General features: G+C 36.3%; 1 protein-coding gene across 1 annotated transcript in view; it reads left to right on the forward strand.

The window, feature by feature from the left end:
* Positions 1 to 25,786, forward strand: part of GRIP1 (glutamate receptor interacting protein 1) — a 309,316-nt gene that overhangs the window by 260,724 nt on the left and 22,806 nt on the right. The window contains exons 21-24 of the mRNA XM_051962442.1: positions 5,213 to 5,360; positions 7,554 to 7,665; positions 7,785 to 7,829; positions 11,994 to 12,230. Of these exons, the coding sequence (XP_051818402.1) occupies positions 5,213 to 5,360; positions 7,554 to 7,665; positions 7,785 to 7,829; positions 11,994 to 12,230 (542 nt within the window). The remainder of the gene's footprint in view (positions 1 to 5,212; positions 5,361 to 7,553; positions 7,666 to 7,784; positions 7,830 to 11,993; positions 12,231 to 25,786) is intronic.

Genomic DNA, 25,786 nt, shown 5'->3' on the forward strand with positions numbered 1-25,786 from the left:
CATCTGAAATACTGTTTTAAGCTCTCGGTGCCACATCTTAGGAAGGACATTGACAAACTAGAGTATGTCCAGAGGAGTTCGAGTAGAATGATGAAATGATTCCATAGTATGTCACATCAGTTAAAGAAATTGATATTTAGTCTGGGGGAGGGAGGGAGAACTTGGCAAATTGCACATCCTTCAGTTTTTCACCTGTCATAAGGGAGAGGGTTTGCTCTTATTCTGCTTAGATCCAGTAAGCAGAACTAGATAACTATCTGTTTTCTCTACCAAAAGAATACTCTTTAAATTGAGAGCTATAAAGAGTTAAGAGGAAAATGAAACTCAAGATGAGTTATTAGATTATAAAATGGTAGAAGTTCTACTTTTCTTCAAGTTACTTGCCTCCAGTGATTAAATTATAACATGACAGAAGAAGGTCTACTTTTCCTCAAGTCACTTCCCTCCAGTGAACAACATTCCAAGTCAATAAAAGAGCTTTCAAATTTAATTGTTCAACCATTCTCTGTCATGTTTGAAAAATGATTGATAATAGAAGAACAAGACTGGAAACAGGCAAATATCTTGGTTTTTTCAGAGGAGAGAAATGGATTTTTTAAATTATAGGCTAGTGAACTCAGTGTCAATTCCTAGCAAAATTCTGGAATGGATTATGGAAGACACAGTTGGCAAGTATTTAGAGAGGGAAACAGTGATTACTAAAGCTTCTCAGGGACTATGCCTGAAAAATCATCACCCTCCTACCCTCAATTTCCTTTTTTGACAGTTTATATACTTGTAGAACAAGAGAATACTGTAGTCTGAACATATTTTAATTTCTATAAGGTATTTGACAGATTCTCTCAGAATCCTTTTGGAATTAAATAAATACTAGAGGGATGAATGTATACCAATATGAACTCAGAACTTGTTGAACATATGCTCTCAAAGAATTCATGTCACCCTGGAGTAAGGTGACTATTTTCAAGTGCTTTCACAACTTTTGGTGCTTTTCTCTTCAGTTATATTATCAGTGAAGAAGAAATTGGGAAGAAAAATCTCTATGAACCTATATAGAATGAATTGAACCAAATTGAGAAAGACAATTTATATATTAACAACAAAATTATAAATTCTCAAAATTCTAAACTCAAAAATTCTGAACCATGCCCAAAAAACCCCCCCAAAACTCCAAAAAATCAAACTCCTCACTATCTGGGAGTACAAAAGAGGCCTCCCTTTTCCAGAGATGATTGATTTAAAATGCAGGAGACAAATATTTTTAGACATTGCCACTGCAGGAATTTCTGTATATTCCTTACAAGTGTTTTTTGGTTGTTGTTGAAATTATTTTGGGGGCAGCTAGATGGCACAATGCATAGAGCACTGACCTTAGAGTCAAGAGGACCTGAGTTCAAATTTGGCCTCAGACATTTAACATTCACTAGCTGGGTGACTTTGGGCAAGTCATTTAATCTCAACTGCCTCACCAAATGAGGCAGAGACAACTTAAAAAAAATGTCCCTTAATAGTAAGAGTATCAAGTAGGTGGCCGTCAGTTTGCTAAAGAAGGATTTATTTAAAATGTTTATTATGTTCTAGGCACTGGTGCTAAGCCTTAGGAATACCAAAAAAAAGCAAAAAACCTTTAATGAGCTTTCCTGCTCATTGGGAGGCATGTAAACAGCTATACAGTATACTTATATTGTATTTAATTTATACTTTAACATATTTAACATGTATTGGTCAATCTGCCATCAGGGGGAGGGGATGGGGAAAGGAGGGGAAAAATTGACCAAAAGGTTTGGCAATTGTCAATGCTATAAAATTACCCATGCATATAACTTCTAAATAAAAGCTTAATAAAAAAAAAAAAAGAAAAAAGAAAACTTCTTATGAGTTAAAAAATAAAAATAGCTATCCATAAAAAAGATGAGTACAGGATAAATTGTAGGTAATTGGAAGCAGGGAGTAGTATTGTAGAGATACTACAGATCTTTTTCTGACCCATCTGCTATACTGATGGAGACCTTTTATACAAGAAGTACTTTTCCCCTTTTCTCACCTAACGAACTACAACCTCTAACAGGGATACACACAGCTAAAACTAGATTTTCTGTCACTAAGTTTAGTGGGTAGTTCTTGACACACACACTCCCCTCCCCCAATACAAATCTCTTTATACTTCTTATCACCTGATATTGCCATTACATTAAGAAATGTGCCAGAAAAGTTGCAAACTGTTATATATTTGATAAGTATTTAAAGATGATTTTTCCAAATGGACCCAATGGTCCTAAATTATTGCATTGGTTTTATTCTCAAAAGAGGGCTCCTGAAATGTTTTAAACAAGTGCAGGCCTTCCTTATCCCTTCTTCCAGCACAAAGTTGATCTTTTACAGTTTTCTTTTTAGCTTAAATAATAATAAAAAAAAGATGGTGAGCCTGCCTATAGACTAGGAATATCCTATAGTTATATCCTATATCATTTCTCTTCTTGAAGAGAGGCTGCTCATAGTGAAGTATAATTCAGCCTCATAGGTGGCAAACTACACATTCATCACACACATGGCTTCTTATCAACCAGCTAATCACATTTCTGCTGCTGTCAAGAGAAAAAGGATGAAATATTGAACTGTAAATATTTCCTAAGTTCTGCATTGTTATAAAGTATGAGCTCACCAGGCTGAAGGCTAATAAGGAATGCTTTCAGTATGTGTCAGTGAGTTGTGTCCCAGGCCTTGGGAACAAAATCTTGGATGAGAGGACTATTACCCTTCAAGTATTGTGCTTTTCTTAGGCTATATAGACACCAGATCTAACAATCTCCTTGTGTATTTATAGCAGTTATGGAAAACATGATGGCAAATGGTGGAATAAAAATTTAGAGGGATTTGTCCCCACATGTTCTTATATATATACCTTATTAATTGTATAGTGCTACTAAGGGGTCATTGGTCAACATGACTCATGGATAGCTCCTGCCTTCCATTATTCTTTAAGTATTTAACTTCAGTGCTATCAGATAGGAGAAAATTTAAATGAGAAAGCTATGCCTAGTATGTGTCTCTCTCTACACAGCATTTTGTGTGACAATAATGGGAAATTCTGGCATTAATTATGAGTGCTTCCATCATCTCTAAGATCTCTAGACTTCATTCAGTGTAATAAAACAAAAATACACTCTTGAAAATTTACATCTTTTGTCATCTTATTCTTAATCAAATTTAAGGTGTTATCAGAACCTATGTAAAGAAAGAGCACAAGACTACTAGTTAGATGGCCTTCCTTCCCAACAACAACAATAATAAATAGTTGTAGTAGTAGCAGTACACCAGTTCTCAAATAGACTAACACTATATTATGCACTACAGAAAGAGAGAGAGAGAGAAATCAAGACTGAGAAGAGAGAGACTGGTAGATAGATGAATAGATAGATGTATAAATTGATGGTAAGTGGATAGATGTAGATAGATAGTAAGCATTTATTAAGTGTTACTATATGTCAAGTACCATGCTGAGCACTGGGAATACAAATATAAGCAAGCAAGACTGTTCCTTCCCTTAAGATACTTATACTCCCCTGGGAGAAGAAAATATGTAAAGTGGAATTAGCAAATGGGGAAGTGCATACACATAGTTGGAGTGGGTCAGATATCTTTTGGGATAGAATCGAAGAAATCTGGCTGGGTTTTTATAGTTCAAATGATTTAATAAGGAAATTTTTTTAGTTGTAAAAATATTTATGAATTCAGTTAAATACATACATGGTGCTTTGCTAAATGCTGGAAGTATAATGAGCTTTACCTTCAAGGACCTTATCATCCAACAAGAAAGATAAGGCATATATACAAATAAATACAATCCAATACAAAATGTGATTAAATGCAAAGGAAAATTTCAGAGAAAATGTTATGAGAAATGTGTCATGAGAAGCATCATTTGAACTAGGGAGCTCAGAAAATATGGAGAAGATGCTACCTAAACTGAGTCTTAAAGAGAAGGATTTCAGCAGACAGAAAAGTATAGGGACTCCATTCCAAACTTGGGAAAAGTCTGTATAAGCATGCAGAAGCAAGAAAGGATAGGACCAGTTGAAGAAGTGACTATTCACCCAGTTTTGTTTTGGTTACCAAATTGAAAATTTTGTGTTTTAATTTTTAGGCAATGAGGAAGCCTCCAGAGATTTTTAAACAGGAGACATGAACAGATCTTTGCATAAGGAAAATTATTCTGATGATGGTATGAAGCATCATGGAATCATAGATTTAGAAGGGACCTAGAGGTCTTCTAGACCAACTTCTTGATTTAGCAAATGAAGAAACAGAAATAAAAATTAAGGGACTAACCCAAGGTCACTTAGCCGCAGGACATATAGGCAGTCTCATAATTTGTAGTAATAAGGTTCTGTAATTCCAAGGTGAGTGTTCTTTCCATTAAGCCATGATACCTCAGGAGAATCAATTAGGAGGCTATTAAGTGAGTTCATTCAAAGGACAGCAAGGAACCTGTATTAAGATGGTATCTGACTAAGGAGAAAAGAAAAGATAAATAAGAAATTTTCAACAATCAGCAGAACTTGACAACTGGCTAATTGGATATGGAGGATGATGAAGAGAAAAGAATTGAAAATGACTGAATTTTCAAGCATGAGTGTCTAAGAGAATGATGGTGCCATTCATAGAAATGGGGAAATAGAGAAGAAAATCAGGATTTGGGAAAAAACAAGTTCAGACTTGAATATGTTTAAGGATATTTGAGTATAGTTGAAAATGCAAGTTTATGGATCAAGGGTGAAATTGGGACTGATTGATCGTTGAAGCCATGGGAGTAGATAGAATTGTCAAGGAAAAGAATGTTGAGATTAAAGAGGATCAAAGAGAGAGGCTTGGGAGACATTCTGCTTTTAGAAGTTAAGGTTAAAAGACCATTTATAGACAGGAAGTGATCCAGGAATAGCATGGAAGCCATGGAAGGAAAAAGCATCAAGGGATGAGACAATGATCAAAGATATCAAATGTAAGATATTTTAAATTTTATCATCTCAATATTCTACACTAACCTACCAAAATTAGTCCATATTGGTCAGTTTCTTTACACATTTTCACAATGCAGGCAGAGAGACAACCCACAAAATACCACAAGGCCAAGATGAACCAGAAACTTGACTACATTAATTTCAAAATGTCCTTTCTTCAAAAATAGAAGATAATTCCTTGCTTAAATTTTTAGGCCCTGGTCTCCAGGCTTCAGGATCCAATTTCAATGCATTTGAATGGAGAAATCCTAAACAAAGAAGTGGTTTATCCCCAACAAGCAAGACACTGAATCAAGAGGTGGATCTGAGTGATTATGAATGGGAAAGACCAACAACTAGTAGGTAAGACATTGTGTGAAGATGTATCTTCCAACAGTTTCCCCTGCTTGGTCATTCAGGACAAATCTATGCTTTCTTTCTTCCCATGGTCTTGGAATCAACTGTATGGTGCAATTTGATTTTTTTTTTTTTTTAATTTTTGGCCAAAATATTTATTATTTTTTTTGTTTCTTTTTTTTTTTAATTTTTTATTTAATAATTACATTATATTGACACTCGTTTCTGTTCCGATTTTTTTCCCCCTCCCTCCCTCCACCCTCTCCCCTAGATGGCAAGCAGTCCTTTATATGTTGGATATGTTGCAGTATATCCTAGATACAATATATGTTGTGCAATTTGATTTTAAACATTTTTTAAGTGCCAGTTCTGTGCCAGGCAGTGTGATCAAGAATAAATGTTTATCTTTTCCCTTCCCCTTTGGAGTTAAGAAAACCTGGGTTCCATTCTACCACTGATTTATATTGACTGTATGATCCTAGGTAAGTCAATCTTTGTGTTCCCAGGCAACTCTCAGAGTCCTTAAGTTGCTGAAAAATTGCATATCTGCATTTAAAGATTTTTTTTTTCATCTAGAGTTCATTCTACCAGTAAAATAACATGTCCAATCCCAAAAGAAAATCCAAAATACTCTCCTAGGAACCGTAATACATAAATAAATATGAAACGATGCCTGCCCTCAAAAGGCTTCATTTTACTGGAAGAAAATAACACATACATTTGTATATGTATATATACATATATTTGTATATACAAATAGCGTATACATTTGTAAACTAATTTGGGGATTAGAAGTAGAGAATAGTAATGACTTGGGGATTAGGAAAAAGCCTCATGGAAAAACCATTGGAGCTGATCTTTGAAGGGAACTAATAATTCTAAGAAGCAAATGCAAAGAGGAAGAACATTTTAGGCATGGAAGGGATGTCCTATACTCCTATAGAGTTTGCCTAGAACAAAGAAAAATATAATAAATCACACCTAATGAGAACAGTAATAGGACTCATTCTCATTAGTTAATATTATTTCTGAAATCCAACTTCTCACTATATAATGGCTAGGAACTTTTGCTTCTCCCTTCCATTTTACTAAAAACTGAGTGAGACCACATTAGTAATTGCAAATTAGCAAAGGCATATTCAAGATGGTGCTTTGGGCCAAGAAGTCCTTTTACACTTTGATGTTCCAAGGAAGCATGTTTTAAGGCAAATCAATTTTTTAAAAATCTGTTTTGATGGAGGGAAAAGTTACAAACCCATGGCTTCATCCATTTGACCTCCTTTAGGAATTTTAGTAACCTTTCAGCATAACATTGATCATTTCTCTCCCAGTAGGAACAATGTGATTAGTTGAAAATCAATGGCCTCAGTTTTCTTTTGTTGTTCAGTCATTTCACTCATGTCCCACTCTTCGTGACCCCATTTGGGGTTTTCATGGCAAAAATACTGGAATGATTTGTCATATTCGTCTCCAACTTATTTTACAAATGAGGAACTGAAGCAAATAGGATTAAGTGACTTGCCTAGGATCACACTAATAGTAAATTTCTGAGGCTGGATTTGAACTTCCTGACTACTGTCTTGACACTCTATCCACTGTACCACCTAGGTGACTTCAGTTTCTTTTGTACTGTTTCTTTAATTTGATAGCCAGGCTCATTGGTAAATGTTACTGGGCAGAATCACAAGATCATAGAGCTAGAATTAGAACTAGTCATCCGGTGCAACTTCCTCATTTGACAATTGAGACTGAAGTCCAGAAAGAAAAGGGGAGATAATTTGAGCAGGATTACAGATAGGAAATGGCTTATCTAAGATTTGAACTCAGGATCTGAATCCAAATGCAGCCCTCTGTCCATAGCACCATGCTGACCCACTGCCAGAGGATCTTGATTTCAACAAATGATCATTCATCAAATTGCTCTTTTGGTGAGGAACTAGGCCTTCAGTATTTGTGCCAGTGTAAATTCTTAAAATTGAAGGTCTGTCCCCTACCCAGCACACACACACACATACACACACACACACACGCACACACACACACAACTTCCCAGCTATCTCTGGTCCTTTTCCCACATTTCTACACTAATTTCTCTGTTTCCATCAGTGATGAACATATGTTGTTAGAATTTTGATTCAGGGACAAAGACATTGTCAACTTAAATGGCTGAGTCTAACCCAAGCTCTTGTGTGTTCACAGCTTTCCAGGAACCCACAACAATGTTGATGGGGAACAGGAAGAGAATTTCTGGTCTCAGGCGCTGGAGGACTTAGAAACCTGTGGACAGTCAGGAATCCTAAGAGAGCTCGAGGTAGTACCAATCTTGCCTATCACCGATTCCAGCCAACTTTCATTTTTTTGGTCCTTCTTACCTTTATCAGTTTGCATTGTCACTCCAGCTCATTTAAAAGCTTTAACCCCTCTCCACAGGAGAAAGCGGACAGGCGTCTGTGTTTGAGAAACATGACTCTCTTGGTACCTACCCTTTATGTTAATATTTTTTGCTTGTGAAGCTGCCTTCCTTGCCCCCTGCCCTCCAGAAAGCAATTTGATTTTTTTTTAATGCTGCTGAAATGATTTATTCTCCCATTTCCACCCTCAAGGCTTCCTGACTTGTAGCTTTTGCCATCCTGCGCTGCTAATCCCAACTGCACATGCAGCATTTCCCACCAGATTGCTAACAAAAACCAAAACCCAAATATCCAAACCTGGTTTCACAGCTGCCGCGCATCCCATTCTGTTAAGCTGGTTTAGAAGAGTTCCTTGGCATGATAGCATTTGTATCTGGTATAGAAACTAATTCGGTCATTAAGAGGAACATAAGAGGAAATTTTTGCTTGCTTTTTGTACTTAAAATAGGTAATGTGGCAGCTGGTGAATGAGCACAGCTGACAATTTTTTTTTAAGCAGCCAAAATAATCACATAATGCCTTGCTGTTAATTGCAAATCCTGATTCTTTGCTTGCTTTATTTAGTGTAAATTTGAGGGGGAGTGAGATGGTGTGTAATAATTGAATCCATCTTTTACTAGTACCTTCCCAGAGTGTTTCTTTAATCAAAGCAATTAATATTCCAGCAGCATTCACACTTTGGAGTGAGACGTCCTAGACTATTCCTTTTATGTTCTTTTAAATTTTGTGGGACTACAAAAAGTGGCAGGATGTCATTTTCATTCTGACGTCACTTAGAGTCCCTCAGCAATTGTAAGGAATGTGAATGGCGTAATCGGGGAGAAACTTCCCTCGGTGCTAAGGTGATGTCGTGCCCCGTGTCCCTGTATTACGTTGCTTCTATCTTGCATGGATGGACCTTTGATGTGATTCTAATATTGTGTGTATTTGCAAGTAGGGTTGTCGAGAGCAATTATGAATTTGGATTTATAAACTCTGTCGTTTCATATGGCATGATCTCACAAGCTAATGTCTCAGTTTCTGTTGTTCAGAGCCCAGTTCAAGGAAAGGGAAGTGGATGACAACATTGGAATTCAAGCAAATTCTCTCTTTGTGGATTTTAAAATTTCACACATGGCAGAACTCAAAACTATCTAATGGTTGGTTCATAGGAACATTTACCACCTTTTTACATATTGAATACAAATTAATCTGGTTTTGTTACCTTCAAAAATCAGCCTTGGCATTGTCTTTAACAAGAATGCTTTGATTCAGATGACCTTTCCATTCTTTATTAGGATGCTTTCTGGTCTTGATAAGACTACAAAGAATAATAGACCCTTCTCCAGTAAACCCTTTTCCGATCTGTAGAAGCTGTTAGTACCATGGGAGTGCATTTTCAAAGAGTTATTGTTCTCTCATGAAAGGATACTTTAGGATAGATGGTTGCAGGAGGAACTAAGATGCTGAAGCCAATAGGGATGCTTTGATACTGCTTTAGTCATCTGGGTCCTTTGGAGATGGAAATACAGAAATTAAATTAATTAGATGTGTAGAGCAACCATGTGACATAGTAACTATGGAATCACAAGACCTCACATTTGGATCTTTCTCCTGATACTTTTTTGCTATGTGATCTAGGACCAGTAAATTCTCAGTGCCCCAGGCCATCCTCAAAAACTGTAAGTTACAAAGGTATAGCTAATTAGTAAGAAAAGTTTCCTCACTGAGAATTCACCATACCAGTAAATAATAGGAGATTCATCCACATACCCAATATATAGTCAATAATTGTAAGTGAATCAATAAACATTTATTAGGCTACTACTATGTGCATTATACCAAATACTGAATATAGAGTGAATAGAGACTAAAGTTCACAACAACAAAAACTAGTAGAAAATTCATAAATTAGAGTTTTGTTTTACAGTTTTATAAGCAAGAAGAAATAAACATGTGAGCCAGTGCATTGGTTAAAATATTCATGTGAAAACTATGGACAAAACTAGTATCCCAATTGTGAAATTCCTATACATATCCTCATATACACACAATAATTATTAAAAATAACTGTTGTTTATGTTGTTTTAAGATTTTTAAAAAGCTTAATTCAAAATTTTAATATATTATATTGTATATACCTTTAACTTCTAATATATTATTTAATTTATATATTTATTTAATATATATTTAATTTAGTATAAATTCATTAACATATTACATATTTTATATTGACTATATAGTTAACTTCATATATACATATATCTTTAATCATTTTTTATAATTATGAAGGCAGGAAATCTTAATTCAGTCAAATGAGTAGCAAAAAATAAAAAGTATAAACTAGGAGCTAATTAGCAAGTTTGCTTTTATTCTGTTTCTTTTTAACCTCTTACATTTTCACATAACCTATAAGAAAAGCCTGAATTTTGTCATTTCATTAACTATAAACTTTTGGAAACCAATTTAGAGATTATCCCAATCTCCTTCTTTATGTAATAGGTGAGAAAATTAATACCCAGAGAGATTGTGATTTAGCCAAAGTTACACAGTCAGATTGAGTGAAAACTAAAACCCTTTACCTCTTAACCCCCAGTCCAGAGTTCTTTTCCATTTAATGGCATCTCAGAAAAAAACAAACAAACAAAACCACTTCTGTGTATATGTGATATGATGTACTTTGTGCAAAGCAAAACTTTACTAAAATACATGGGAAATACATATAAGCTGTGCTGGATAATGATACAAGAGCATAGTCACATAATTGTAGCTGGACAGTAACAATAGAAATATTAGGATCAGTGACACTATGTACTTTTATTCTTATTTTTGCACACGATGTATATTTATTCTTATCTTTGTATTTTCTCACATTCTCATAATTCACTTTAAACAAAGTCAAAATGTGGAGGCAAGAATAGGAACTTCAGTTGTCAAACATTCTCTCTCCCTCCTAACTTTCTTCCCACAAACCTTTGCTTAAATGTACCCCAGGAGAGATAAAGTGATTAAGTTTTTGGATTTTTCAGGATTTCCTACTACCTAATGGAAACGTAAATAGGGAGTAGAGATGTCAGCAAAGAAAGAACTAAAGATGACAGATTTAAGTGATCTTGGTAAATTGATCTATCTACTGTGCTAGAATTCTGGATCTGGAATCAGGAAGTCCCACATAAATAAGGATTCATATTAACTTCAAAACTGTGTGACCCTAGGCAATTCAGTTACTATCTGGTTTGTCTCATTTTCTTAAACTGTGAAAAGAGATTATAAAAGCACTTATCTCAAAGTCACCAAATTATGTCACAGCAGAGACTACAGATGATATTTTTTTTCTTGTTTTAAAAATATATAAAATTCTCTTTCCTTTCCCTCCCCACCTCAGTTAGTTGAGAAAGGGAAGGAGGGATGGAACTTATTACCAATATGTATGCATATCAGGTGAAATAAATTCCCACATTACTCATTTCCAAAAAATTGTCTCCATCTGTGCCCTTGAGTCCAAATAGATGATTTCTCTTAACTCTGGTTCTCCACAGAGAACCATAAAATTAAACAATTGGGAAGCATCGACTATCCTCAAAAAGCCTGTGGTATTTTGTTTGTTGGTTTGTTTTGCCAAGATAACAAAATTTAACCATTTAACAGAACTCAGGGGCTGGTGGGGGGAGGGAGTGACACAGGTAAGCATGAGAGAAGGGTCTTTTTCCTTTTTTGTAGCATGAATCAGATTCTGTGGAGCAGGGCTTGATTCTGGAGGCCACATGAACAAAGAACAAGGGCCATTTCTGAGCAAGAACTCCTTCATCTGTTACTAGACATTCATTCACTAGAAGGCTGCCTGTGTGAATTTTTTTTGTTAGTTCCAATTCCACAGAAAGATAATCCTGCTGCATTCTAAATGCGGCTTTCTTAAATGTCAGAGTCTGCAGGAAGCCAATGCTTAGAGCATTGTGCAGTTCCAGTTTCCAAACTGCTCTAAGTACAACCCCCTCCCCAACAATGCAGGTACCAATTACATTTTCATTGGGCATTACAAATGTAACTTATAAACCAGTTTCTTAAGATTGTTTTACAGCTCATACCTGGAGCACTCGTACATCCATTCTCTAGTCTTTGGCTGTGCACTGAAGTGACTGTATCTTGATTGGGGTAAAAGAGAAATATGCTTATGGATAAGCAATAAAGCTGCTTCATTAGTTCAAGGGTATAATTTCCCCCTCCCTCCTTAAAACTGTCAATGCCACAGGCAACAATCATGCTGGGGAGCACACTGAGCTTGAATCACGAGGCGTCTGCACCATCCCGCAGTCAATTAGGACGTCAGGCCAGCTTCCAGGAACGGAGCACATCCCGGAGCCACTATAGCCCGGCAACTCGAAGCAACACCCTGCCCATCGACATGGGTAGGAAGTCTCTCCCCACGAGAAAAATCAAGCAAGAAATGAAGGAGATCATGTCCCCGACTCCTGTAGAACTCCACAAGGTAAAACACAAAAACAAAACTAAAAACACTTAGTCTTGTATTTTATTGTAAGTTGGCATTCAAGGACCTAATTTGGTTTATTTCCCCAACTGTGTCGAGTAAAGCAAGGAAATACAGTAGTCTGTGATTTAAAGCGTGAGCTTGAAAATCCTCAAATCCATGCTCTATATCAAAGTTGACCTTTTGGTCTTTTCAACCTAAAATAGAGTGATAACCAACTGAATTCCTGTGCCTTTCACTGCCTTTGTGACCCTGGGCACTTCTGGCCCCGATTTCTTCCTCTGTAAAGGGAAGGGCTTGAATTACTTGGCTTGTAAGGTTCCTTCCAGCTAAAAATCTCTGGTCCTTCACCTTAATTAAGTAATAAAATTGCCCAAATCCATAAGGCCACTCATTGAAATTTATGACTTCTGGTTTTATGGCACCTTTGAGAACTTTGATAATCTTCTAAACTTGTAAAGTATCAGCTGCGTGCAAGGGGCTATACTGGGTGCTAGAGAACAAAAGACCAAACAAACAAAAAATAACTCTTGCCCTCAAGGAGCTTACAGTCAGCTGGGATGATACCACATGTAAAACACACCTTCACATTCACATTTCATATATGTAAGTAATACATGTGCACATAGACATGCATGTCCTTGCATATATAACCCATATACATATATCCATGTGTATATACATACACACATGATCATTTGAGAGAGAAGAATTTTAACAACTAGGGGACATCGGGAAAGGCTTCATGTAAGAGAGACGACATGAGCTGTGTCTTGAAGAAAGTTTGATATTCTAAAAGATGAGGTGAGGAAGGAGCACATTCAGGTCATGAGACACAGCTTTTGCTATGTCCTCTTTGCACAGAGACTGGATTTGGAATGTCATGTGTAGCTATCGACTGTAATGTGAATTTAACAGGAGCAACGGGAAAGGGGTTGAAAAAGGTAAACTCAATATAATCTCTGGCTCATTTGATATCAGGTCCTAGGGTTAAGGGAACATTGTGTGTTTCGCTAGAGAATCATAAATAAGTTAACACAAATTTGGGAGAAATGAAGCTCCCTTAAACATGAAGCATAAGTAGGAAAAGTCTTAAGCTTTGTTTGGATTGCATGCCTTTCTGGATGCATTTGATGATGCTGGGGAATACTGCTTGACCACTTTGAATCCATTGGGGAGACCATAACTTGTTCTTTTACTGTAATAAGAGAAGGAGAGCAGGGAACAGCATTGCTTCAAGATCTTTTTGGTGATAGTCAAGGGGTCCTCAAACTGTTTAAATAGGGGGCCAGTTCACTGTCCCTCAGACTGTTGGAGGGCTGGACTATAGTAAAAACAAAAACTTTGTTTTCTGGGCCTTTAAATAAAGAAACTTCATAGCCCTGGATGAGGGGGATAAACGTCCTCAGATGCTGCATCTGGCCCATGGGCCGTAGTTTGAGGACCTCTGGTAGACCTTTATTTGCTGTTCTTTGGGGGGAAAGCCAGCTTAAGTTGAATAACATAAGAGGTATACTGGAAAGAATTCTGGATTCAGCCAACCCTGGTCAAGCCATCTTGTCTACACAGTTGTTTTTTTTTTAAATGAGCATTTTGAACTTGATAATTCTTTGAAGTCTGTCCTTCATGTTAAATCTGAAATTTGAAAAGATTGAATTCTTCTTTTCCTTATTCAAAAACCTAAATTTTTGTCTAATTGTGTTTTAATTTTATGTAGTCTTAAGAGGGTAAAGAAGCAGCATGGGATGGGGGCAGAGGAAAATGTGGGTTCAGATCCTGCTTCTGACATGTAGTGTTTGTGTGACCAGAGATAAATCCTTTAATTTTTCAGTTCTCTAGGCAACTCTCCAAGATTATAAGTTTAGAGAAGATGCCAATCTGCACTGGTTGGTCAGTAAGCACTTGTTAAGTATCTCCTATGTGCCAGGGGTGCCAGCCCATCCCTGGGCTAAGCACCAGGGATACAAATCTCTTATCAAGGAGCTTACAGGTTAATTGAGGAGAGACCATAAAAACTACATGCCAACAAAATATGTACAGATAAATAAGAGAAGGAAGGCATCAGCATAAAGAGGAATGGAGAAAAAGAAGGGCTTCCCTTAGGTGAAATTTGAAAGAAGCCAGAATATGGAGATGAGAAGGAAGAAAATTCTAGGTATGAGAGTCAATCAATGTCATTGATGTGCAGAGTAAATGGGGATGAGGGGTGGGGAGGGAAAAAGTGTACAAAGTTTGTAACGATATGAGGGGACCATGTTATGAAGGGTTCTGAATGCCAAACAGAAGATTTTATATTTTATCCTGGAGATAATAGGGAGCGAGGGATTAAGAAATGCTCAGATCTGTTTTAGAAAGATTAGTTGAATAGCTGACTGAGAAGAAGGTGGAGTGAAAAAAGACTTGAGACTGGGAGACCAACCAGCCAGTTGTTGCAATAATCCCAAGTGTGAGGTGATAAGGGCTTACACGAGGATAGTAACAGTGACAAAGAAGAAAAGAGGGGTATATAAAAAGGTGGAAATCTCATCCAAATGATTGAATTTCGGGGCAGAGCCAAGATGGTGAGAGTAGATTGGGCTTTGTCTGAGTTCTTCCCAGTTTCCCTAGAATCAACACTAGATCCTCTGAATGGATTTTGGAGTGACAGACCTCACAAATATTTGGAGTGTAATAATTTTCCAGCTTAAGGTATCTTGGAAAGACTTCAGGAAAGATGTGTCTCAATTGGGCAGAGGGAAACACAGCCCCAGCACAGTATGGCACAGGAAGGGCTGGTGTGGTCAATCTAGTGAGAGACTCTTAGCCAAAATACAGCAGTGTTAGCTATTCTGACCTGGTTCAAAAGGCCAATGGGTCAGCAGACCAGCTGTGAGACCATCAACAAAATTATAGAAGTCAAATTACAAACCTCTGAACCCCAGCATAAGAGGCAGGACTTGGCCAGATTCACCTAGCACAGTAGGGAAGCCTATAGTACCAATAAACTCCAGCTTAATCAGTGAGAAGCCCCTGTCACCCTGGAGAGGAAACTCAAGACAATTTCCCCTGTGCTATAGGAGCAGACTTCAACCCTTAAAAATGAGCAAAAAAGCGAAAAGAGCTCTGACCATAGAGAGCTACTACAACAGAGAAGATGAGAACACAAACCCAGAAGAGGACAGCAAAATGCCTTCAAGTAAAGCTTCAAAAATGAAACTGGTCTTCAAGCTCAAAAGACTTTTCTTGGAAGAGTTCAAAAAGAATCTTAAAAGAGAGATAGAAGAAAATGGGGGAAAGAAATGAGAGCTATGATACTTTGGGAGGGGAAAGCCAACAGTTTGACTGAAGAAAACAACTCCTCAAAAAATAAATTTGGTGAAATGAAAAAAGAAAACAGTTCCTTAAAAAATAGAATTTGCAAGATAGGGGAAACAATCCACTGAATAAAGCAGCCCATTTGAAACAACCAAGAATCAACTACCCAGCAAAATTAAGCATTATCTTTCAGGGGACATTCAGTGAAGTAGGGGATTTTTATTCATTTTTGATGAAAAGACCAGAGCTAAACAGAAAATCAGATCTCCAGATACAAGACTCAAGAGAAGCATAAAAAGGTAAATGGAAGAAAAAACAACTAAGTTTTTTAAAGGTTAAAATGTTTACATCCCTACATAGGAAGATGAATGTGTAACTCTTAAGAATTGTATGAATCTTTGTCAGGGCAGTTAAAAGGGGTATATTTAAGGTATATAAAAGGGGTATAAGTTAATATGAAAAAATTAAGGATACAAAAGGGATTGTACAAAGAAGAAAGAGGAGTTAAATAGGGTAAATAATATAACATGAAGAGGCACAAAAGTCCCATTACAGTTGAAGGAAAGAAAGGAGAGGGATGAGCATTGTTTGAACCTTAATCTCATCAGATTTGACTCAAAGAAGAAATAATATACATATTAAGTTTGGTATAGAAACTTGGCTCATCTTATAGGGAAATAGGAAGAGAAAGGAAAAGAGGAGGCTAATAAAAGGGAGAAGGGATAGGAAGGGGGAGGGCTGTTAAAAGGGCAGGGCAGATTGAGGAACTTGATGTTCAGAAGGAAAACACTGATGAGAAAGGAAAGGCTAAAAGAAGAGAGAAAAGTATAACTTGGGGAAAATAGGATGGTAGGAAATACAGAATTAGTGATTTTATCTGTGAATATGAATGGGATGAACTCTCCCATAAAATAAGCAGATAGCAGACTGGATTAAAAGCCAGAATTCTTCAATATAATGTTTACAAGAAGTACATTGAAGCCAATATATTTATACAGAGTAAAGGTAAAAGACTGGAGCAGAATATACTGTGCTTCAGCTGAAGTAATAAAAGCAAGGGTAGTAATCTCAGATCAAACAAAAGCAAAAATAGATCTAATTAAAAGACATAAGGAAGGAAATTACATGTTGCTAAAGGGTACCATAGATAACAAAGTAATATCAATACTAAATATGTATGCACCAAGTGCATCCAGATTCCTAGAGGAGAAGTTAAGTGAATTACAAGAAGAAATAGACAGCAAAATTATACTAGTGGGAGATCTCAATCTTCCTCTATCAGAACTAGATAAATGTAACCACAAAATAAACAAAAAGGAAATTAAGGAGGTGAATAGAATTTTAGAAAAGTTAGGGTGTGATAGATATTGGAGAAATTTGAATGGGTATAGAAAGGAATATACCTTTTTCTCAGTGGTATATGGAATCTACACAAAATTTTATTATGATTAGGGAATAAAATTCTCACAATCAAATGCAGAAAGGCAAAAATAGTGCATCCTTTTCAGATTATGCATGATGCAATAACAATTATATTCAATAAAGGGTCAGGGGAAAATACACTGAAAATCAAATAGAAATTAATTAATCTAATTCTAAAAAATGAGAGCATAAAACAATAAATCATAGAAACAATCAATAATTTCATCCAAGAGAATGACAACAATGAGACAACATACCAAAACTTATGGTATGCAACCAAAGCAGTTCTTAAGGAAATTTTAGATTTCTAGATTCTTACATGAATATAGAGAAAGAGAAGATCAATGAACTCAGCATGCAACTAAAAAGTGTTAGGAAAAAGAACAAATTTGAAAAACCCAATTAAGTACCGAATTAGAAATTCTGAAAATTGAAGGAGAAATTGATAATGTTAAAAGTAAGAAACTTGTTGAACTAATAAACAAAACTAAGAATTGGTTTATTTTTTTAAATGGATAAACCCATTGGTTAATTTGATTAGGAAAAGAGAAAAAGAAAACCAAATTACCAGTACCAGAAATGAAAAGGTTGACTTTACCACCAATGAAGAGGAAATTAAAGCAACAGTTAGGAGAAATTTTGCCCAATTTTATGAAATAAATCTGATAATCTAGGTGAAATGGATGAATACATACAAAAATATAGATTGCCCAGATTAATAGATGAGGAAATAAATTACTTTAAAAGTCCCATTTTAGAAAAAAGAAATTCAACAAGCCATTAATGAACTCCCTCAGAAAAAATCTCCAGGACCAAATGGATTTTCAAGTGAATTCTACCAAACATTTAAAGAATAACTAATTCCAATACTATATAAACTATCTGGAAAAATAGGGAGGAAAGGAATCCTTTCAAATATCTTTTATGACACAGATACAGTACCAATACCTAAATTAGGAAGGTAAAAATAACAAAAAAAAAAAAATTATAGACCAATTCCCCTAATGAATATTGATACAAAAATCTTAAATAAAATATTAGCAAAGAGATTACAGCAATTTATCATCAAGATAATACACTATGACCAAGTGGGATTTATACCAGGAATGAAAGACTGGTTCAATATCAGGAAAACTATCATTATAATTGACCATATCAATAGCCAAATTAACAGAAATCATATTATTATTTCATTAGATGCAGAAAAAGCATTTGACAAATGACTGCATATGGGAGATGAAAGCATGAGAAGTAGAAAGTACCATATAGGTTGTAAGTCTGGGTGGTTGAGATGGCAATACCCTTGACAATAATAACAGTTTATATGACAGTTCAGAAGTAGAAGTGGTTTGAGAGGAAAAGATATTTGGTTCAGTTTTGGACATGTTAAGATATTTAAGATCCGATTTGAAATGTCTAATAAGCAGCTGGAGACACAAGTCTAGAGGTTAGGAAAGAGATTAGGGCTGGATAAATAGATCTGAGAATCATTGGCATAGAAATGATAAATGAAATGATAAGAGCAGATGGCATCATCAAGTTGAATAGAAGGAGGGAGAGGGCCTAGGAAAGAGTATTGAGGCACACCCATGATTATCAGTTGTGACCTTAATGAAGATTCATCAAATGAGACCATTTGAAGAACCATTCAGATAGAAGGAGAAACATCATAGCTAGGTATTTTTTGGTATTTTTTAGTGTCATAGAAACCTAAAGAGAAGAACATATTAAGGGAAAGAGGGTGATTAATAATGTCAGAGACTACAGAGAAGTCAAGGAGGATGAGGACTGAGAAAAGCTGATTAGGTTTGACAATTAAGAGATGATTAGTAACTGGAGAGAGCAGTTAATGACTTAAAAATTTTTTTTCAAATGGAAATTAATGATGAGGTCAAAAGCCAGACTGTGGAGTTGAAAAGAAGACAATGAGAGAGAAAGAAATGGAGGCAGGTATTGCAAATAACCTTCCCAAAGACGAAGGTCCAATCAGGAGGAGAGAGATGGAATAATAGCTTGTAAGAATAGACGGATAAAGTGGGAGTAGGGGGTTGAGGATGGAGGAGATTTGGGCTTATTTCTAGGAAGTTGAAGATAATCGAGAGGGTAGGAAGAATGGAGAAAGCGGTCCCAGCAGATGAGATGGAATGGAGTTACCTGTACATATAGAGCTGTTTGCCTTGGTAAGAAGCTACCTCTTCATGTAAGATGGGTGAAGGAGGAGTTAGTGGTAGATGGTATCTGGATGGTAAGGAGGAGGGAAGAAGAGGAAACTCTTAGCAATTGACTTTTTCTTAGCAATTGACTTTTTTTGTGTGTTTTGTTAAGTAAAATATGAGACAAGATTCTCAACTGAGAGGATTGGGGGGAGGAAGAGCCATGGGAGGTTTGAAAAGGGATGAAAATTTTGGAAGAGCCACTATGGTGAGTGAATTAGGGAAGTGTAAAAGATTGCTTTGCCATACCGAAAACCTAGTTGAGATTATGTAACATATATCACATATGTTGTGGACCCATATATTTGTGATTTTCTCCAATTTCATTCAGGAAGAAAAGCAGAAGATAGTGGCAGTAATCTGCATCTAAAAGTCTTAGGCAGGACAAAATCAGAAATACAATAAGGGAGCAAAGGATTCAAGAAAAAAGGAAGATGTAGAAATGAACTGATTTACTGAGAGGTCAATAAAGGGGGAGGGAGTTGAGTGTAATTACCGCAGGATGGCTATCATAGGAAAAAATTTAGGTATCAAAGAACTGAAGTTCACACAGCCTTTCTTGATAGAGAGACTTTCCTCACCTGGGAGTTCCTTACATCAGTAAAATTACTGGTTCACAATGGCCACTGCTTAGAACAGGAATCCATTATCTTTCTAGTCTCATGAACCCCTTTGGCATCTGAAGCTTCTGATCACCTTTTGAGAATACTATTTTTTAAAGCACAAAATAAAATACATAGATTTACAAATTCACAGATCTCAGGTTACAGATCCTTTGCTTTAGAGGGAATGTATAATTCTTCTCTATAGATAATGCTTTTATTTAGGGATGGGAGGTTGGGTACTTAAATTTAGTACAATCAGTAACAATCCCACTCCTTTTTTCTTTTTCTAGAAACTGAAAGTCAAGACCTTCTTCTACAGTATAGTCCTCTAACAGGCAGGAGATTAGTATTCAGTTTATTGAGGATTAGGTTAAGAATAGCCAATAAGTAGCAGCAAAAAAGCAGCCTTTTTCAGCCTTGCTCTCTCTGTAGGAGTCATTACCTCAGAGTTTTTATTACCAGTGGGGGAGGAGAAAAGTCTTTCTGAGATGTTTGCTTTATAAGTCTAATTTTAAGCTTTAGAGGTCTAGGCCACTGGGTTAATGTGTTTCTTTTTAGGATCTTAAAATTTAATGGCCGTTAATCCCCCTTGAATGACTATTCTGTTTGGACTCCCAGATTAGGTCTGCAATTGGACATCAGAATATTCTACTGCAGTGGTGGAAAGCCCTCCTTGAGACTTCCCTAGGTGTCCTGGGGACTAACTAAGGGGTGCAAACAGAAAGCAATGTTCAAAGAGCAAACAGCTTTCTGCACAATCCAAAAAAGTGTGGCAGAACTCTGCTCCCTTCTACTGTGTCATCAGCTCTGAGCCCTGAGGATGTGGTATCCATCTTTTCTCCTATATCATGTTTCCCTCCATAGATAAAAAGAAAAGAATAATAAAAGAAAAAAAAGTTGATATCTGCTCCAAAGTTAAGTTATGGGATTCTTTTGGTGAAAAGATTCTTCATATCCCGGCAGTATGAAAAATCTCCTTTCTATTCCTTGAAAATCTTTCAGCAAAAATGAGGATAACTGTGTTTAAAATGCTGGGTATTAAAGGTGGAAACATTTTTAGGGACTAGACTATGCTTTCACTGGTATAAATAACTTTCAGGTGAGGAAATCCCCCTATCAGTGCAGTTTGGCATCTTCCCTGCATTCTGAAGTCTTGAGTTTTTGCCTAGACTGTTGAGTTACACAATCAGTATGTTTCAGAGGTGGTACCTGAACTCATGTCTTCCTAATTCTGAAGTTACCTCTCTAACCACTATACCATGATGCTTCTCCTTGGAAACATCCATGGCTACTTAGCAACAAAGCAAGTACTAATTGTTGATCTATTTGGAATATCTAGAGGGAAAAATGGCTGATGTGGGAGACTAATTCCATCTTCAATAGACTGGCTATAATTCAGTTACTTGTTCTCTTTTATTCATACTTCACATCTCCCATGATGGAAATTAATACATTTCCTGGACCACCTCAGTTTTCTTTGTATTTGATCCCAGAAAAAAATTATAAACCTAAAAAGCAAGTGATAGCCCTGTGCATTTTTTATTCCAGCTCAGATGGACTCACTGAAGCCCATCTAATAATAATACTAAGTTCTTGAAACTGTGCATAGTATCTTTTTTTTTAATTGTCTGCATAATTCACCCAAATATCCATACTTAAAAAACAGAAAGTTAAAAACTAGAAGTGAATGAAAGGAAGAGCAAGCTGTCATTGTAAATTAACTTTTCCTGAGGCAAGATTATCAATGAAGACAATTTTCAATTAAAAAAGGGCAGCTTCACTTCTATCACGTTGCTAGGTATGTGTATCTAACATCAGTTTATTTTTAGAATTCATTAATTGATCCTCATGATAAAGCCCAGGGTTTCTCTAGATCAGGATTTCTAACAGAGCTGTGGAGCCAAATTTAAGGGTTACTACTCTGCTAACATTATCAGTGGCTTTTACACATAGTACTTTTTAAGTAAAGAATGGTTAACTTAGTCAGCTAGAGTACCACATTTGGGTGGTTGTGGTCATGGATTCCATCTCTGAGAGCAAAATAACTGTTTCATTTTAGTTTCACATTGTATTTCTAACTCTAGCCAAATCACAGATCTTTGCCATTGGTCAGAAGAAAGATCTCTTAAGAGATCCTGATCCATTCTCATGACCTTAAAAGTAATTTCAGGTTGATTCCTTGTCATGTAATCTGATAGTACATTACTACTGATGGGGTTCTAGTGGCAGTCGGAGAGTTGTGGAAATCCCCTTTTGGTCAGAGGAGCAGGTTCTTCATGAAAGAGTTCACAAACCCAAAGAGTTTTAGGTGGCAAAAATGGAAAATTTTTCACTTTGCTAGAAAAACTGACTTCTTCAGTGGCAAAGTCCTAGTAGGGAAATGGAGGCTGGCCCTGAGAAGAGAATGCCTTCTCAGTGGGCAGGGTCCTTGTAGCTATACCAAAGAGGCCGAGTATGCTACTTTTGACCTTCTGCAAAAAAGTGAGTTTAGAAATATCCTTTATAGAAAATCTGAGGCTCAGGTTGAAAAGAAAGCTAAAGTCCCAAGGCCTAGATCTCCAATTGAAAGGAAATCACTTTTTGAAAGCTTGTGGAATTTGGAATTTCCTGAAAAGCATCTGCATTAATAGAGTAATTTGCCTTAGAAAAGGCCCAGCCAGGAGGATATGCTCTTATAGACTCGCTGGTGTCTGGGGAGATGTGCTTCCCAGGAGGACCTGAGACTCATATCTCCTTTCTTTACAGATCAACAGGAACACAATTTTAGAGTGATAATTTTACAGATTAAAGGGAACACAGTTTCATACCCCGTCATCACCACTCACATTCATTGTCAACCTGTCTTTTATCTCCAGCTTTTTAAAAAGTGGCTGACACATAGTAAGTGCTTACTAAATACTTTTTGACTAATTTATCTGAAGGACCCTCAGAGATCCATCCTTAGTTCTGTTCTTTTCAACCTTCTTATCAGCAACTTGAATTTGAGCCTAGATGGGATAGAACATTCACATGATAAGTGAAACAATAAGTGAAACAAATATGGGAGACAGGGAGTCAGGACCAAATGGATCTCATTGGGTTAAACCAAGGATCAGCAACTATTGAAGCTCTTGGGGCAACTGGACATGTGAAAAAAGAATGATTTTTCTTTTTTTTTTTTTTTTTACAATTTTTTGTTGTTTTTTTAAATTTAAATTTAAAATAAAATTTCACAATTTTATTGTTTATTAAGTGTAAAAAACATTCTTAGCTCACATCACTACAAAAAAAAAAAAGATCTTCTGGCTTTAGTGTATGGACCTCTGGGTTAGAAAAATACCTATTAGTATTCGGTTAAATAAGACTAAATATAAAGTCTACAACTTGGACTAAACAAATCAGTTGCATAACTTTAAGATGATGGGAAATCTTACTAGATATTAACTTTTATAAAAGGTATCTGGCAATTAATGGATTGTAACTTCATTGTCAGTCTAGAATACAGCATGTAAGCCACAAAAATTCATGTTATCTTGGATATTTTTCCTAAAAACACAGTATCCAGAATTAAAGAGATCATAGTTCTGCTGTATTCTGCCCTGAGAAGACTCTGAATTAGTACATTCATTTCCTAGCCATATATTCAGAACACTGACATACTGAAGTATAATTAGAATGATGAGATGACTCAAAACCGTGGTATTCTAGGGTCATTGATTACAAGAACTAGGAGTGTTTTAATTTGGGGAAGACTTGGGATAAAGAGATTCAGGTGGGGAAGTGATCTCCCAGTATCTGAAGGGCTGTTGTCCAGAAAAGGGATTATACTAGTTCATTGTACAGAAGAGGAATTATACTAGTTATTTTAGCCTTCAGAAGTTAGAACTAAAAGGCAATGGCTAGAATGTAGAAAGGCAGCTTTCAGGTTCATATTAGGAAAAGCTTCTTAACATTTAGAATTCCACAAAAGTGGCATCAACTGCCTTTCACATTGAGGCTGGAAGACTGCTTTGCATAGAGGTCCTCCAGTGGTACCCTAGGATGTCCCTTCCCAATCCTGTGATTTTCCACTCTCTTTCCCCTTATCTTGTCCATGGTTATCTTATTCTATGCTCACTTCTTCCTCTCATCCCTTCTCTTTTTTCCTCTTTAACCTAAAATCCCTATCGCTATCTCCATTTATTCCTTCAATGGGGGTATCTAGGTGCTACAGTGGATAGGATGCCAAGCCTAAAATCAGGAAGACTCTCCCTGACTTGAAATCTGGCTTCAGAAATTGACTTAGCTGTGTAATCCTGGGCAAGTCACCCCATTTGCCTAGTTTCCTCATTTGTAAAATGAGTTGGAGAAGGAACTGGTAAAGTACTCCAATATCTTAGCCAAGAATACTCCAAATGGGATTACGAAGTGTTTGACAAGACTGAAATGAATGATCAACAAATTCCTTCAATATATATATATGGGAATGCCAATTCTGAGCAAGACATTGAGCTATATCCCATAGGGATATTTTCTTTTGGGGACAGATGGAGGTATGTGTCTGTCTTTTCATTATTATAGTAGAAAATTCTCAAAGAAAAATTCCTTCTACCAATATAAATCTACAGCCTTTCTCCAACTTATAATCAGAGTTTTCAGAGGGCAGAAGGATTACTGAGAGAATGTCTTGCCAGGGTCAAAACATCATGTATCAGAAGAGTTGCACATCCAGATCTTCTCTACTCTCTGCTGAAGCTGATTCTCTATTCCCTAAGCTATGAGAGGAGGCAAAAGTGAGTTCCCTTACCAGTGACATACAAGGTGTCCCAAAAGTTCAAGATTTTTGAAAATTAAAGACTCAAAGTACTAATTACTCTTAGCATTATGTGTTCAAATTGAACATCAAATTGGGGCCACTAAGTAGTACTGGGCCTAGACTTAAGAAGATCTGAATTTACATTCAGCTTCAGACACTAAAACTCGAGTAAGTTACTTAACCCAGCTACTTCAGTTTCCCCATCTATAAAATGAAGATACTAATAAGACACCAAGACTTTTCCATTAAACGGGGGAAAAGGAGGTATGAAGATGTGATGTTCAGGTATCAGTCATTGGAATAATAAAACAGGTAGAAAAATGCCCCATTTCTTAGCCGATTCTCTTATAGGTCACTTTGAGTCCAATTAATCAACACACATTTATTAAGTACTTACTATGTGCCAGGAATTTCATCGAGATCGGTGGGATTTTCTATGTTCCCAGTTAGAGAAAAGCAGAGAATAAATGTGCATTAAAACCTTGGCATCTGCTGCAGGCCTTTGTGTTTTTTAATTGTCTTTTCACCCTACCTTATCAATGATTTTTTTCTTTGCAAATAAGGAGCATGAGATCCCAGCTACACTAATTCTTTGATTCAATCTGTCTTCTATTTTTTCCAACTTTCTAAAAATCCTCAGTGTGTAGTCTGTGTCTTCAGTCCATCTAATTTATTTCTCTTTCTAAGATATTAGTTTCAGTTCTTTTTTAATTCCAACTAGACTAGTCTTGAGCACACTCTTTTTTCCAGCTTTCTAAAAATCCTCAGTGTGGAGTCTGAGTCTTCTGTCCATCTAATTTATTTCTCTTTCTAAGATGTTAGTTTCAGTTCTTTTTTTAATTCCAACTAGACTAGTCCTGAGCACACTGTGCCATTTCATCTCCTACCCCTTATTAGGATTTATTATTGTTTATTGTTTAGCATGGTGATATTTTCACCTTTCTCTGTGTTTATCAGTAGATAAACTATATCCTGATCAGTCCTGATTCTTATTTATTTCCCCTATTGTAAGAATACTTAAAAAAAACCATTTCAGTATCAACTTTGATTTACACAGGCAGAACAGATGTACTGGAATCAGAACTTCTGGGTTCAAGTGCCAGCTCCGGTACTTAGTAGTTGTGTCACCAGTGGTACATCATTTGTCCTATGAGCCTTGGTTTCCTCATTAGTAAAATGGGAGTAGGAATATTTTCTCAACCTACTTTACCATACTTTATTATCAGGAAGCTAGGTTACACAGTGGGT

This window comes from Antechinus flavipes, chromosome 5 (genome assembly GCF_016432865.1).
Source record: "Antechinus flavipes isolate AdamAnt ecotype Samford, QLD, Australia chromosome 5, AdamAnt_v2, whole genome shotgun sequence".
Lineage (NCBI taxonomy): Eukaryota > Metazoa > Chordata > Mammalia > Dasyuromorphia > Dasyuridae > Antechinus > Antechinus flavipes.